The following is a 17,119-nucleotide window of genomic DNA, read 5'->3' as shown; positions in this document are numbered from 1 at the left end:
TTTTTAAAGGCCTTCAATAATCGGAGTGCTGTTGCAGAAGAAATAATCTATGTACTGAACAAAATTAGCACTCCAGAGTCTTTAGATAGGGCTAAGGAAATTTATTTTAGCCTACAAGAAGAGAGGAGGCGCTACAGCGCGGTTCTATCTGAACCAGAGCCCAGTTCCTTATTCAAAGGTGCAGAAGAAAGGGTTCAAGGCTCCCCATGTGTAAGCCTTAGATCCAGTCTGCTCAAGATTCCATCTAATGATGCTAGCCATAAATCCAAGCATTCATCTAGGCATAGCAGTTCCTCCCAATCCATACATTCATTCATCAGTACTTCTTCCAAAGCAGCCCACTACAACAGAGAGGCTGTCCATTTGAAAATTAGAAAAGAGGTTTTAGAAGCACAGGCATCTGCAGAAATGGCTAAGCAACACCTTGCCTTCAATGAAGAGGAACTCCTCCTTCAACAGGCTAAAGCCAAGCAGAAACTGCTTCTAGCTCAGGCTAGGGCCCAACAAAAAGCTGACCTAGCACAGGCCAGGGCCCAGAGAGAAATAGAGCTTGCAATGGCTGAAGCCAAGCAAGATGAGCTGCAACGGGATCTAGATCTGCTTCAAGTAAAAAGAGACACAGCACAAAAGATAGTCAGAGCTAACATTCTAGCCAAAGCCCTATCACAGGAGCTAACCCAAGAAAACCTTAGTTTCCTGCCAACACAAGAGCCTACAGCAAAGGTTTCAGCACACCTGCAACTGGCACCACCTGTAGTGCAGAGTCATATCTCCTTTCGCCACCTTGAAGATTGCTCACCTGTTCCAGTGTTCGCAACTTCAAGGCCTGCCCATTCCTCAGAAGTACAGCAAAGCACGGCCGGGAGAGTGCCATCTCTGTCAGAGTCCATTCCTGCACTTAGGCCTCAGAGATACCACCTGTCTACTTGGGAACGAATGGATGACGTCTTTCAACAACATCCAGATGTCCATCCACATTGGCAAGGCATGGCCGGGAGTGAACCACCACATTCATCCCTGCATACCAAGTCAATTCTCCCATCGCTGAAGATGAAGGCTTCAGAGGTGCTGCCTGCCAGCAATCTGCTGAACCCAGCATCGCCTACCATCGAGACAAGATGTGTTCAACCGAAGAACATTGACTTCGTCGGGCCACATCACACTCCTCAGATGTACCCTTACACACTGGAGTCTCAATTGGGTTCCCTCTTGAGAAATCCAAGAAGAGACATCAGAGACAAAGGCGTCCAGAAATTCACTGACCGACCGGATGACTACCTTCTGTGGAAAATCACCTTCATGAGGGCCATTCGAGATTTCAAGCTAGAAGCGGATGAAGAACTGTCCCTTCTTATGGCGTGGCTTGGACCCAGCTCAGCCGAGCAAGTAAAAAGACTTTACGCTGCTCATGTAGCAGACCCCCAAAGAGCTTTGTCCACAGCGTGGTCTCGCTTGGACCAGCGCTTCGGTGCGAGCACTGAGATAGAAGCATCCCTCATGGATCGACTCAACAGGTTCCCATCACTGAAGATGAAAGATTGCAAACAGCTTTGGGACTTTAGTGATCTTTTACTAGAGCTAGCTTCAGCCAAAGGAAATCCAGAGCTGCCAGGTTTAGCATGTCTGGACCAGCACACGTCGCAGAGTGCCATTCTCTGCAAACTTCCTTTTCCTCTTCGAGAAGCTTGGGGGAAACAGGTGTTCAAGTACAAAGAGGAGAATGCAAATGTATACCCGCCCTTCACCTTTTTGGTGGATTTCGTCACTAGAGCAGCCCGTGAGAGGAATGACCCTCAAACAGGTCTTCTCGCTTTGTACCAAGACCTAAAGCCTGAAAAGACCTCCAAAGAAGACAAAGCCCAGGGCAAAGATCTTAGTAGGAACCTAAGTGTCAAGATGACAGACGCAACTCCTGCAACTTCTGCTCAACCAGTCAGCAACAACACCATATCCTGTCCCATTCATCAAAGGCCACACAGCCTAGCTGAATGCAGAGAGTTCGCAAAGAAGCCTTACGAAGAACGACTCCAAATAGTTCAAAAGGCCAAGGTGTGCTTTAAATACTGCGGCGCCACTATTCACTTCTCCAAAGACTGCAAAGAAAAGGTTAAATGCCAACACTGCAACAGCATCAAGCATTGCTCTGCAATGCACAACTTCGATTCTCCTCAATTCAAAGCAAAGTCAAATTCTCCTGCCAAAGAAGAAACCCAAGAAGACCAAAAGCCTACAGAACCTCAGGTAGCCCTCAAGGCTCCTGCGGTTGCCTGCACCAAGCTTTGTCAAAATAGCCACAAGCCCAGGATTTGCCACCCAATCTGCCTGGCAGAGGTGTATCCAGACAAGCAGCCGTGGAATAAGAAAAGGGTCTACGTCGCCTTGGATGCCCAAAGTGACGCATCTCTTGCAACCCCAGAGTTCTTCGACATGTTCGATCTTCATACAGAGACAATAGAATACACCATATCCACTTGTTCTGGAAAGAATAAGATGAATGGCAGAGTTGCAACAAAGTTCAAAATCTCGCCTGTCGGACAAAAGGTCAGGTACGATCTTCCTGACCTTATAGAATGCAGCCTGATTCCCAGGAACAAAGAACAGATAGCCATGAAGGAGGTGGTACAAGCCCATCCTCATCTCAAAGGTATTCAAGATCTAATACCAGCTTTGGACTTGGAAACAGACATCGTCATGCTTATCGGTGCAGATTGTCCCACACTGTTCCGTGTTAGCAACCAGATTGAAGGTCCTAAGGGATCACCCATGGCCCAGCAGTTGCCTTTAGGATGGACGGTGTTAGGCCCAGTCTGCCTGAACAAGATGTTCCAGCCTGTCACTAAAAGGCCTTCACTAATGCAAGGATGTGCCAGCCACATCTCAGTTTGCTGCCAGGGAGTAATGCCAGATTACTCTCCCATCATCGAAGTCACAGAGAGAGATGAGCAAACAGCCTTCTCTAAAAATGATCAGAAGTTTCTTGAGATGATGAACAACCAAGTCACTCAAGACCCTGAAGGTAATTGGATAGCACCTTTACCTTTCAAGCCGGAAAGACCATCTCTACCCAACAACAGAGATGTTGCCCTTCATCGTCTCCTGTCCTTAAGAAGAAGGATGCTAAAGGATCCGAAGGTAAAGACCCAGATCACCCAGTTTGTGGAAGACCTCTTCAGAAGCAACTACGCTGAACCAGCCAGCGTGTGTGCGGAGGGAGAAGAGCAGTGGCATTACATATCCACTTCAGAAAATCCGGCAGATGTGACATCCCGAGGAACATCAGCCGCAAAGTTGTCCAAGTCATCCTGGATCACTGGACCCAAATGTCTTCAAAATCCTTCCTTTCCAGAAAGCATTTCCGTGCTCAAAGACACTGAGTTGCCAGAAATTCAGTCCTGCAAATCTACCATCGATGGCAAAGACTTATCAAGGCAAGGTTTAAATCCAGCCAAGTTTGAAATATTTTCAAAATGGACTAGACTTCAGGCAGCCATTGCCAGGCTCATACATTACATCACTACAAAAAACAGTGGTGCAATTCAGCCCCAAGATCTTTCGAAAGCCTCAACAGTCATCCTGAGATCCACTCAAAGACAGTGTTTTTCAGAAGAAATAGCTTGTCTAGAAAGAAAAGCATCCTTGCCCAAAAATAGTTGTTTAAAGGACTTGAACCTCTTCCTGGACAATGAGGGTCTCCTTAGGGTTGGAGGTAGACTAAAAAGAGCAAAGATTAGATCCTGTGTTAAAAATCCTGTTATTTTGCCACACCATAGCCACATAGCTCTGCTGTTGACACAGCATTTCCACGCAAAGGTTAAACACCAAGGAAGGACATTTACTGAGTCTGCCCTAAGAAACTATGGGTTTTGGATTGTTAGGTGCCAACGTAAAGGTTGGGGATTTGGTGTTACTTAAACAAAGATGCTCCTAGATACCAATGGGCTAAGGGTATTGTGTCAAAATTATATCCTAGCTCTGACAATAGAGTGCATAAGGCCCAGGTTAAGGTCGTCTCTAACGAAAAGGTTTCTTTGTTTGACAGGCCTATTAGCGACATGGTTGTGTTATTTTCAGAAGACATACAGTCTTAAAGTTATTAGAGTTAAAGGTATTTAACTCCATTTTGTTTAGATTTCCGAAAGTCTGGAAATCTAGGCCGGGAGTGTGACGGCGCGAGTGGCGCCATCTATATGTCAAACTATAAGTTTCAAGATTTGAATTGTTGTATCATGCCTGATTTTGCCCTTACCCTGTAAATGTAGTTGGATTGGTTATTTATATCTGTCAATCAATGTTGTGTGTACCTGTTATATTGCTCACTCAGCAAAACTATTTGGCTCCGCCTCTTCCTGGAGTAGGACTGTGTTTCCTCCTTTTCATTCCATCAGCAAGTTTTCTATCGGATGGACGTGAAAGAGAGGCTTGGCTCAAAAAGCCCTTCAAAAGTTACCTCTCAGCACCAATTCTGAGGTTCTTACCCTTGGGACTCACACTTCATGTTCAGGGCCAACCTGAACAACGTTGAGGAGTCTCAAGCGCCTTCACATCAGTCCTTTGGCAACAGAGGAAGACTCTTGTCTTCAGACATAGGTCATTGGACTGAGGCTGAGTTTGCTCCGGCATTCACAGCCAGAGAAAGAGGGATCTGGACAAGCTTCATGGACTTAAACAATCAAAGACTGTAATGTATATTTTCTTTTACCCCCTTTGTGAAGAATAAACCCAGTTTTTGAGTTAACTACAGTGTTTTGGTCCTTGGGAGTTCCAGTTTCCCTAAAGGAGGGCAAGAAGCAATCCCCTGGGGAAAGATGTCACGTCCATGCCTCTTTCACTAAGAGTTTATAGCCCCAGGCGCGACGGCACAGTCCTCATCATACCTGGAGCCTCAATCTCCACCTCTGTCTGACCTTCATGCTTGCACTAGAATGGGAGAGATTTCTGCTAATGTCAGTAGGATGACCTGTTCTTTTGAAAAGCTGATGAATGTGAACAAGAGGAATACAAATTTCAGTGATTTAGATCTTCTTATCTTGTTTTGTTGTTTTCTCACAGTTTGTGGCGACGCCAGATTTGTTGCATGGGCTACTGATGGCCAGCACCTCCCAAACAATAAAGGATTGCAGGGAGTCATTCTCAGGCCCTGCTGATAGTTATCCAACTCCTGGGAAACTTGCCAGAGTTTGGACATAACACACATTCCTGAAGTGCTGTTTGATCTTTTCGTCTTTGCAGGTTTACGGAGACTTGGGTAAGAGTTAAGCAAACGCTAGATGTTTGTAACATGTGGTTCTCTGTCTTCTCTTTGTGTACGCACACACATTTCCAAGATGCCATCACAATCTAAAACAAAGGTGGAAGAAGGGTCAGTCCGCAAACAGCCAAACCTGAAACGGAAGTGACATAATGTTACTTCTAGTGTGTCTGTGGAAAGTGTTGACAAAGCAGGGGTGCAAACTGGTTTTGGCCCTGGCACAATTGTCCCATTAAAGTATAACTGTTGAAAAGAAGAATACTTTAGGACACTGGTTCTGGGGTCTCCAGATGTTTTTGGCCTTCAATTCCCAGAAGTCCTCTAACAGCTGGTAAACTGGCTGGGATTTCTGGGAGTTGTGGGCCAAAAACTTCTGAGGACCTCAGGTGGAGAACCTCTGCTTCAGGGAATCATGAGTGGACTAATGTGGAAGGCCTATGAGCTTCGTACAGTACAGTACAGTCTCATTTCATTTATCACATCCAACAAAATATGTCTTCTTAGGGCATTTTCTATCAGTTCTCTATGAGATTCTTGTGCCAAAGTCCTTCATTTCAATAGGATTTGCTATTACAGTATTCTTGGTTTTGCATATCCACACAAAGTCTGGGAACATATCCCCCATAGATACAGAGGTAGTACTGTACACAAAACAAGTTTCTTTGTCCCAAATGCTTTGTTTCCAAGTGAATGTCTCAGTTTGCAGTAGAAAGATCACTCCATCACAATGTTGTAAGGTGTTGAATGTTATTACTGTGTCTCGGACTGGTCATTTGACATGTAAAAACATTAAAATCAGAGGTTTTTAAAACATTAAAACCAGAAGTTCAAAACCTTAAAAGCAGAAAGTCCAAGCTATACAACTATGATAATTGGCTTCATATTTGAAACATACTCACGATAAGTCTTAAACCATGTGGAGTCTGAAGCATGGTTTACAAGCAACACTTGATTAAACTCTATTAATGTAGATATTAAAATGTGTAGGTTAAAACATTATCCACTAAAATCATCCGCAATCTGACTCCTTAATTGCTGCAGCACAAAAGTTAGCTACTATTAAATTATCTATGATTCTCTATCCTCTGTTAGATATTTTAACAAACATGTTGACAAACATGTCCCATTATCCAGTTGAGGAGTAGAGTAAAAACATTCCACTCTGATCTTTGCAGGATAATGATTTTTTTTCTGCTCCAACCTTCATATTAATAGACACTTGATTATTAAAATATATTTGTATGCAATAGATCAGATTAGAGATGTAGGTGAAGGAGCGTAATCACTTTGAGACAAAAGTCTTAAGGGTTTCCAAAATGTTTCTAAGGAGTTTTTTTTTTCTTGCTTGAAGGATTGTTTAACATTTCCATTAATAAAGCAAGCGTCCATGCACTTGGAGTGATTTTGAGCCTGTATTATGTCACACTTTCCTTGAGGTTCCTTTGTCCTCAAAGACTGCTTAAAATGTATAATCTCAGCAGTATGGGATGTAACCATGTGCAGAAGCTCTCATTTTGACACGTTGCTGACCACATGACATCAGCCTGTGGGCAAGTGTGTGTGAAAAATATTCAGCACGTAGGCAGGTTAGAACAAGCATTTTTTGTTGCTGAGACATCAGAATGTCATTGGCATTTATGTGCAGCAGGCAAAAATCCTCTTGTTTATGCAGTATACAAAAGAGCAACACAGCATAGGAAGAGGTAGATTCTTCACAGGTATCACATTTTGCCATGCATTATATGTGAGCAGTGAGTGTGCCAATAACAGAATTAGATATTATGTGTGTAGACAGTGTAATGATAACATTTAATCACTAGATGGCACTGATTTTATTTTACTTACAGTACTCATCTGAGTATAATGGCCTTCCAAGTGTAGTGTCTTGGCGGTGGATACTTAGGTGAGTGTAGAGCCCTATTCTTGACCCATATGTTCTTCCACAGTGAGGACATTGATTTCTAGGTGGAAGACGGTCCCAGTCAGGGTTGACTTGATGCGCCTTCCTCTTGGCACGTTTCTCCCTTTTGCCCTCCACTTGTGCCTCTTCAAATTCCACAGCACTGCTAGTCACAGCTGACCTCCAGTTAGAGCGCTTGAGAGCTGGGGCTTCCCAGTTCTTAGTGTCTATTTTACAGTTTCTAAGGCTAGCTTTAAGCCCATCTTTAAATCTCTTTTCCTGATTTTACTATCTAGTTGGGGTCAAGAGTTTCCTTTAGACCTTAACATACCCAAAGTGAGAAATGCCTTTCCTGTAGGCAACCATGGCTTTTGAGGACTTGGTACATACAAACCAGATCACACTTTCCTGTATCTATTAAAATAATGTGCTTTGTCTGATCACATGGCAGATGGATAACTCCTCTTAATCCTTCAAATATTCCCCTATGTTACAGCTTCTGGATTGGGACTCCAAGTGGGGTAGCCATATATCCCTGCTTTCCCTTAATAATCTCATATGTAAAAAATGGTCACAAGTCAAAGAACCTTCAGAAGCTCTGTCCAACGTCACTGTCTTCATTTTTGAAAAAAAATAATTTGTAACCTCTGACTCAATGGGGAAACAGAAAAAACATCTTTTTGTTTCTATGAAGCTGCACAGTTCTAACATTTAAACAAAATAATAATAATAATAATAATAATAATAATGTGAAAGTAGAAAATACAAATGGCTTTACTTAGGTTCTTTCTCCGGCTGCAAGTGGAAGTGTACTGCTGGTCATGTCAACAAAATTTGAGTGGTAGGAAAACACTGCGCAGCGCCCAAAACATGCTCAGATGGACACGTCCTTGGCACGGCTGACAAGATGTAAATGAGAGTAAGTTCACACCTAGAAACATGCCTCTGATGAATGTTGAGAAAAAGCTACAGGTGAAACTAATAAAATCTGCAAAAGCTGAGCCTGCAAATATATAGTTTTTGTCCAGCTGCTTGACAGATGTATTTTCCCCCTTCCATGACAGTCCAGAAAAACAGTTAAATATGTATTAATTGATTGCTCCCTTATGCTCTCCATTCTGCACAATTATTTTGTCAATGCTTTCTTGTACACCTCTTCATTGTCAAATAGGAACAATTTAACTTGTGTACATGGCACACTGGTTTGTGATTTCTACATGCAATACACATGAAATAAAGAGAGCAGGACAATGGAACTTGTTTCACAGTACTATTCTCCATGACACCATTCCACTCCAAAAAATCTCGCTACATTGCTACATCTGTCTGCCTGTTGCTACTTTTCTATGAAATGTTTCTCGTGCTAAGACCCATTAAGGCATTTTTGGGCATAACCTGCGTTTCAATCTATTCCATATCTGCAATAGGCACAAAATGATTTTTAAATCTACATTCATGTTGACTTTGTCATACTACAAAAATCCTTGCCATCCAAACCTCAAGCCCTTTCAACTCTAATATTTTTTCCTCAGCATCACCCACTCTAACCCATACAAAAGAACAGTCTGCAAAATACAACTTCAAGAAAATGTGCCAGCTTTTGCAGTGTCATAGCTGTCAACTAACTCTTAAGATTCTCATAACTTGAAATAAACCTGGATTTTCTCTTTCTCTGCAGAAATAAAATAACCTTGCGCTCTTGCAAAGACACAATCAGAAGATTATGAAGCACATCTCCATTTCTAGCTGGTTGTCTCAGCTGGGTCTCCCAGAGTATGGCACTCTTTTTGATCAACAGTATGATGGGGTAGAGGTAAGAAATCAGATTTTGATGACAAAACTGCTCAACTCATTGCAAGTCATAGCAGTTCAAACATCTCAAACCACTCCTTAGGATACGGATATTCAAAATGTGCTCTAGGAAACACTGGTGTATTAAACGACCCGCTTCAAAAAGGCCTAAAATGCACAAGTAATATGTATATGGGTCCAAACAATGTTTTCCATTTTAGAAAAGCAAATTCAGGTGTATGTTTGGGTGGGGGGAGTACCTAATCTTTCTGGTGGTATTCAGACCTTCTCTCTTCCAATGTAACCCAAAGGGTTTCACCCTGCATTATATTGCAGTATTTTCAACCAATTTTGAATGCTTGAGGGGAGAATTGTGTTTTGCTCAGACATGAGAATATGTTGTGGTTAAATATCTCTTTTTCTTATTTTCAGTAACATGAATGTCGCAGCTTGTAGCTGGATTTTGTTTTAAAATCTCTCTAAGCACGTTTATATAACCTCTAGTAGTTTATAGATGAAAACATGGACACATATGAATAAACAACATTAGTGTGTGTTCAAATTGGCAAAAGTAATTAATTGGAAGGAACACATAAACTAACACTGGTTCTCAACCTATGGGTCCCCAGCTGTTTTGGCCTTCAACTCCCAGAAATCCTAACAGCTGATAAGCTGGCTGGGATTTCTGGGAGTTGTAGGCAAAACACCTGGGGACATACAGGTTGAGAACCACTGAACTAGAATAGGAACAGTACGAGTTTGCCTGAGCTGAGTAGGAAGAATGAGATTCACCCTCTCCACCTGATTTTGAATTAATCGACTGCAATATACTTTTTGCACTTCAAACATGTTTGCAGCCACTAGAATAAGCTGAAAACAAAGGAGGAGAGAGAAATTGGGATGTTTTAAAAGCAGCTAGCAAAGTGTGATGACAGAGGATTAATCATGACTGTCCCTGGTATATCAGGACAGTGGGAGTGTGCATTTATGCAAGAAATATGTTATCCTCTCAGATACTTATTTAACTACTTAATTTTGTGGGGATTGTTTGTTTGTTGCTGCTAGATAAACTAGAAAAAGTAGCCAAAAACAAATGCTGGATTGTCTGATTGGTTTGTTGAGAGGGGATAAAACAAAGTGGGGAAGGTGCCTGATGGCAGGTTCTGTTACAGTCCTCATTAGACTGACTTTTTGGAGAAGAGGGAATTTCTCCTTCATACAGATGATTCTGTAGTTTGCAAAATATGGGGTTCTTCCAGGCTTACTGACACTTCCTCTTTTATTTGGGTGGTCATTGCACTAGAGTCCTGAAACACCTTTTCACCACAAACCACACTCTGTCCAGGTAATCCAGTAAGTAGACATTTATTTACAAAAGAGTATATATATAAATAAGCAAATTCAAAAGAAGAATCAAAGTTCAAAAGGTTGTTTCCAAGATAGCCAAGAGTCCAAGATTCTTTCAAATACAGTCTCAAAAGTCAATCCATAAATATATCCCCAAATATGATATCATGAATCCGAGGCAGGCACTCTATGCCACACATGAAACTAGAACCAGGAAAAACTTAAACACTTGAATACATGAATAAGCAAACGTAGGACCAAGAACCGAGAGCTGTTCACCTGAATACAATGTTGTTCTCACAAAGGATTGTACCAGTAGAAACTCACTTAAAATTCCTCAAGCCCTCCCATGACATCTTTCCTCACACCCCTGCTTTTCCTCTCCTTATCTCTAAGCCTCTGGGAAAAGCGAATCTGTCTCTGTTGAACACTCTGCCTCTGAAATTCCAAGTGCCTTGATCTAGACCAGTGGTTCTCAACCTGTGGGTCCCCAGATGTTTTGGCCTTCATCTCCCAGAAATCCTAACAGCTGGTAAACTGGCTCAGATTTCTGGGGGTTGTAGGTCAAAACACCTAGGGACCCACAGGTTGAGAACCACTGATCTAGACAAACATTTGTCTCCCACATTTCTCTCAGCCTGCACTTCTGGCAGATTCTCATGAGGACTGATATTGCTTTCTTCTGTCTCATGGGAACTACCAGGAGATTCCAAAACAACTCTCTCCAGGCCACTTCTACCCTCCTCTGGGACTTCTGAATCTATCCCAGCATACCCTTCCGCAAAAGCTGCCCTGCTCAGGTCTTGTAAGTACAGGGCTGTGATACCTCATGCACCTTTGGCCCCTGACCCTGTGGCCATTGCTGACCAGGACGAAGACTTTGGTTTTCTCCCACATCAGCAAGATTCAACTCCTTTCCAGATGCCTTCTATTGACATTTCCTAGCCAGCATCAATTAAGGATGCCCTTGAAACAGTGCCGGCTCTCTCAGATTCTCCTTACGGGTTAGTGTTTGATCGCAGGGCTTTTTTGAAAACAGAGAGATCGCAGAGACAAAGCTTGAGGAGAAGCGCCAGATTAGCGGAGCGTGATGACTATGGCTAAGCTTAGTTCTCTTGGGAAGAATTAGGGAGTCAGGCACCTGGTGCGGTGACTATGGCAAGCTCAGTTCTCTTGGGAAGAATTAGGGAATCAGGCACCTGGTTTGGGGGAGCATATGAACTTCAATAAAAGTATTGCGCTGGAAACTTTCCTCTGCGGTGTCAACATTACTTCTTACTGAGAAGCATCACCGTCTCTAGCTCCTGAAATCCAAGCGGCCTGATGGTGCGCTTACTCTTGAGTAGACTGGGTGCCGGTCTACCTTCTTGCCCAGGTTTGGACTGCATTTCAGCTCCTGCACATCCAGCTCATGCCTTGCCCTGAAATCCTGCTTTTGGACATTTACTCAAGAGAACTCATCTGTGCCACCTTGCTCCTTTTCCCCACTCAATACTCAAGCCAAGTTTGAGTGTGTTTTGGTTTCTGGACTTTGGACCTTAATATTGGACATAAGACTTTTACTTATTGGACTAATTTTGATCTTCCCTGAAAGGTCAATTGCTTATTCAACTTTTCTGCTTATTTTCTTTTGGAACTTTATTTGCTTCAATAAAGATATTATATTGTTATTGGCCTCTGTGTTGGTTTTCAGTGCTCTCGCTGCCCAGGGGTGTAACAAGGGCTGCAGCTTCCTGGATTGAATCAATCCGCTTCTAGGACAGTCTTTTTTCCTACAGCTTTCCAATTTATGAAGCATTATCGTATTCTCCAATGAGTAATGTTGTCTCATTATCCAAAGACAGCAGTCTCCATCACACGATTTTATCTGAAGCAATATTTCATTTCACAGGATCAATGAGTTGGAAGAAGCCGCAAGGGCTATTCAGTCCAAGTCCCTGCCATGAAGGGAAACAATCACAGCGCTCCCAAATAGACAGTCTGTTTGTTCCTATTCAGTCCTGTCTAGTGGTAGTAATGCTCCAGTACTTCCATTTCATGGGGCAAACATTCTATATATTTTTAAAAAAACATTTGCCTAGTGTTTCTGCTTAGGCCCTAAGGCCAGGCAAGACCAATCAAGATAAAAATATGACTTCACTGTTAAATGGTCATATGAAACTTTTCCCATAACTGGGGTTTTAGGGTAGAGGGCAGAGCCATGAACTCAATGAAAGTTTCATTGTTTGCTTCAGTGAAATGTGGATTGCCTTGTAAGCCTGGAAACAAGTTGTCTGTGTAATTTCTTTAAAATATCCCCAGCATATTCTCATGTCTGTTGAAAGACAAAGTAATCAGGGCTGTATTCCACGACCCCCCCCCCCCCACTCATTATTGTGAGCTCAGGTTATGATCCTAGAAAGGGCTGCATGCCTTGAACTAGGCTGCCTGTAATAGCATGCACATCTTCACAGTCAGTGCCTCAGCAAGTTAAAAAAAATAGATGAAAGTTGTATGATTAAAGGTGGTCTGGTTCTATATATTGGATACTGCAAAATCCTCCTCTGAATCCTAGTAGGACTGCTTCAAGAAGTAAGCAATTCAGCAGTCATAAATGTTATAGATTCCTAGTTGTAAATCACAACTGTGTGCATATTTATTTGGAGGTATGCCCCTCCCCTCCATATTCAAAAGAATATACTCCCTGTGGAGTACAGTTGGTCCTCCATATGGATGGATCCTGCATCCATGAATTCAACCATCCACAGCTTGAAAAGATTACCCTCCAAAAAGTTCCAAAAAGCAAACCTTGTTTTTGCTATTTTATATAAGGTACACACTTTTATTATGCTAGTACCGTGTTTCCCTGAAAATAAGACAGTGTCTTATATTAATTTTTGCTCCCAAAGATGTGCTAGGTCTTATTTTCAGGGGATGTCTTATTTTTCCATGAAGAAGAATTCACATTTATTGTTGAACTAAAAAATGAACATTTATTATATACTGTACAGTAGTTGTCATCACAAACCAGCATAACCAGACAAACTGTGAATCCTATCAAGAATTTCTTGTTACTACCATTATTTCCATGTACAACTGGTATGTACATTTACCAATCCTGCATGCTCTGGTGTTCTCTTTGGCAGGCGCTGGGCATGCTTCCAAACAAAAACTTTGCTAGGTCTTACTTTCGGGGGAGGCCTTATATTTAGCAATTCAGCAAAACTTCTACTAGGTCTTATTTTTCGGGGATGTCTTATTTTCGGGGAAACAGGGTATATACTGTGTAATGTGACTTACACATCCCCTGATTTTAGTATCCATGGGGCGGTAGTGGTGGTAGGAGAGGTCCAGGAACCAAATCCCACTTGATACTGTGGACCCAATGGTCACCTAAGCCAGAATGAGAATATTATGACACTCTAGATCAAAGATGACAGTTGTGGGGCCACATTCGATACTTGGTGATTTCCTATTTGATCTTTGGTTCCATGGATTCCCCAAATCTCAAAATAGAAAAAAAAGGATTTGAAATATTGGAAATTCCATAGCCTATTGGACATAACATATTGGAAAATAACTGCACCCAGTCTATGGGCACATATCCTTTTGAGAAATGTGGATCTCCATGAATATGTGGAGACCATGTTTTGAAAACCACTAGTCAAGAAAAGCATGACCTTGTTAGAAATCAACTCTTTGAACAAGTGATATTCATAAGCATGAATGTAATAGCACACAGGTAGCTCAGCTGTTAAACTGAAGAACCATGTCTTTAAACTGCCAAGGATAAAGACATGCTACTACAAAAAGTATATTTGGTTAGCAGAGGGCGGTTGTTTCTTTGCAGTTGTAATTGTAGTTGCATTTGCCCAAAAGATATACACTCCCTTAAAACCTCTTAGTTTAAAATCTGGACTCAGAGATTAACAAAAAAAAACAAAATCTTCTTTGAAAAGTAACATATTTTGTTTACTCATAAACATTGTGTATTAATTCACCATACAGGCACATTTCTTGTTAAAGTTCTGTTATAGATAAGATATAGCTTCTCTCTGTGTGTTGAGTACATAGGGTATCATTTTAAATCAATAGTCCATAGTCTTTAGTATAGTTGTACTCACTGAAGTCCAGAAGTTATACGACTCTACTGAAATCCAAACAGCAGCTGCTTTCATTGAAGATCAAACACATACTGAATACAAAATGGAGTCTTGAATCTGAACATGCTCAGTACCATCATATGTCTATAACCCCTCCCATATCAAAGAGATATAAACTCAACACACATATAGAATACAGGTTTGCAAATATATACATTAACAAATAAATAAATAGTGAGAGGTTTGGGAGGTTGCTATTTCCAACATGAAAGGATGAGAAGTGACTTCTGGTCATCTCAAAGATCCCTTTCAGCCACTATTGAGTACAACAGTGTGGCCGACTGAGGGTCAGGAAAAGGTGAAAATGATCGTCTAGCCCTTAGCATCTGACTGTACTGCTCCACCACTCTAAATGGTGATTAACTAAAACTCCCATCCTCCTTTACTATTGGCTTAGATGGCTACCAATTATGAGAGTTGCAAAGCACAACATCTGGAGGGCTCTAGTGACCTTCCTGTGACCACTGCTTTTGCACTGGCTCAAAAATGGAGATAAAGCAGCACATCTTGTGTATCTATTGGGCAAACTGTGTCATAAAATGCAGCCTGTGTTTCAGAGTCTAAGATAAAACACCCCTTTTGAGATAAGATGTGCAGTTTACTGCTTGCCCTGTTGCGTACCTTCTGTGAGCAAGTACAGACATGGTTTTTGGCACCAAAGTAGCTAAAGAAGATATTTACTAAGTTGGAGGGGAAAATACATCCCCCTCCCAAGCTTTGTCTTGTTTTGATCAATAAGAGGCATATGTCATATCTCACCTAGCATTTAAATCAAACAGTTTACTCTCATGAAAACATCATGATTTTGTTTTTGGAAATAAACCCTTGAGAGCTGGGGTGTGCTGTGGAAACTTGTCAGCTTCCAACAACCCACTCTCCTTGCTTAGGCTTACCTACGCATATTATGGTGCTGGTCTTGAATGCAAAAAGAGAAAAGTTAGCATTTATTTTAAATGAGAATTTCTGGTCCATATACTCCTCAGATGTGTGGTTCTACACTTCATATTATCCCTGGCTTGCAATATGGTATAACCCAGACGATCTGGAAAATGCCTAGTTGAGGAAGGCCTTTTACTTATTATGGGAAGAAGGGCAAAGAATTCCAAAACATCTTCATATCCAAGGTCTAGTTCTTGTGTTATTAACAAATAATTTGCAGCTGGGTAACATATTGTGAATAACAGTTGTTATTCAATGCCTAGTTTTTTTATATGTTTATGAGACAAAAGACAAGATACCTGGTGCTGAGTCTAGTGAATTTAATAAAATAGCATGTGCATCTCATCGACTGAAGCTCCATCTCTTTGAACTGAAACTGAACTAATAGTGGGGCATACCTGCTACCTTGTAGTGATACTCTCCTGACCGCTCACAGCTGGAAAGAATTTCATTGCCAGGTAACCAGTAATTAAACTAGTTTCAGTGATAGATCATGAAAATGGAGCATCTGTTTCCAAAATATATTATTTGCTTTTGAGAATTAAATCTATCTTGCTGCTATATTTTTCTGATGTTGGTTATTACACAGATGCTTTACAAATAATGATGCACAATTGGGCATTGAAGGAAGGTTATTTCACAACTGGGATCTAGGAGTCTTAGGACCTTATCACAAACACACACACACACAGTGTCACAGAATATTATTTGAGAACACAGAAATGCTGGACCACTCTGACAACCATCATGTCAGACTACACAGAGGAGCCACTGAAATCCACAAGCACATGGACAATTTCAACAGAAAGCAGCAAACCATGAAACGAAATGAAATCTGGTTACCAGTATTTAAAAAAAAACCCCAGTATCCAGAAAGTAAATACAGAACACCACACAGAAACAGGGGAATTCCAGATACCTCCCAAACAAAGGATGTCCCCAGGCAACAACAGCCAGGCAGGGCCGGCCGGAGATAATTTTCAATGTTAAGCGGGGGTGCTGAAAAGCACCCCCCCCACCGGTGCCGCCTCCCGCGCCCTGGCCCCACCTCCCGCCCAGCGTGCCCTGGCCCCGCCTCCCACGTGGGAGGCGGGGCCAGGGTGAATAGTGCGGGAGGCGGGGCCAGAGCTGGCCCCGCCCCCACCCAGTGTGCCCTGGCCCCGCCTCCCATGCAGAGTGGGAGGCGGGGCCAGGGCGAATAGCGCGGGAGGCGGGGCCAGAGTTGGCCCCGCCTCCCGCGCTATTCGCCCTCGCCTGTCTGGCCTTTTCTAGCTGGGCAGACTGCAGCGGAGGTCCCTCCAGGCCGCAAGGCGCGAGGCGGGGCACCGTCCCGCAACTCTGGCCCCGCCTCCCGCGCTATTCGCCCTGGCCCCGCCTCCCACGCAGCGTGGGAGGCGGGGCCAGGGCACGCTGGGCGGGGGGGCACCGCCCTGACGGTGCCCCGCCTCGCGCCCATTGCATCCTGGCCTTGTGGCAGCTGGCCGGGCAAGCCTTGTGGCCTGGCTGGCCTTACCCAGCCGGCAGCCGGCCGGGCAAGGCCAGCTAGGCCAGGGCGCACTGGGCGGGAGGCGGGGCACCGTCCCGCCCAGCCTGACGGCGCCCCCCCGGACCTGCGCCCGAGGCGGCGGCCTCACGTGGCCTCCATAGTGGGGCCGGCCCTGCAGCCAGGTCACCTCTATACAAATACCCTCACTGATTGACTTTGCAGCTGCAAGGCTATTCAGTGTTAATCAAGCTTGTTGTCGAAGGCTT

General features: G+C 43.0%; 1 protein-coding gene across 1 annotated transcript in view; it reads left to right on the top strand.

Annotated features, from left to right (window-relative positions):
* Positions 1 to 17,119, top strand: part of bcar3 (BCAR3 adaptor protein, NSP family member) — a 189,972-nt gene that overhangs the window by 27,526 nt on the left and 145,327 nt on the right. The window contains exons 2-3 of the mRNA XM_008109173.3: positions 5,050 to 5,245; positions 8,827 to 8,961. Of these exons, the coding sequence (XP_008107380.2) occupies positions 8,872 to 8,961 (90 nt within the window). The 5' untranslated portion in view covers positions 5,050 to 5,245; positions 8,827 to 8,871. The remainder of the gene's footprint in view (positions 1 to 5,049; positions 5,246 to 8,826; positions 8,962 to 17,119) is intronic.

The sequence above is a fragment of the Anolis carolinensis genome, chromosome 4 (assembly GCF_035594765.1).
Source record: "Anolis carolinensis isolate JA03-04 chromosome 4, rAnoCar3.1.pri, whole genome shotgun sequence".
NCBI classification, from domain to species: Eukaryota; Metazoa; Chordata; class Lepidosauria; order Squamata; family Dactyloidae; genus Anolis; species Anolis carolinensis.
Note: the sequence above shows the minus strand (reverse complement) of the source record. Positions and strands in the feature narration are given on the sequence as shown.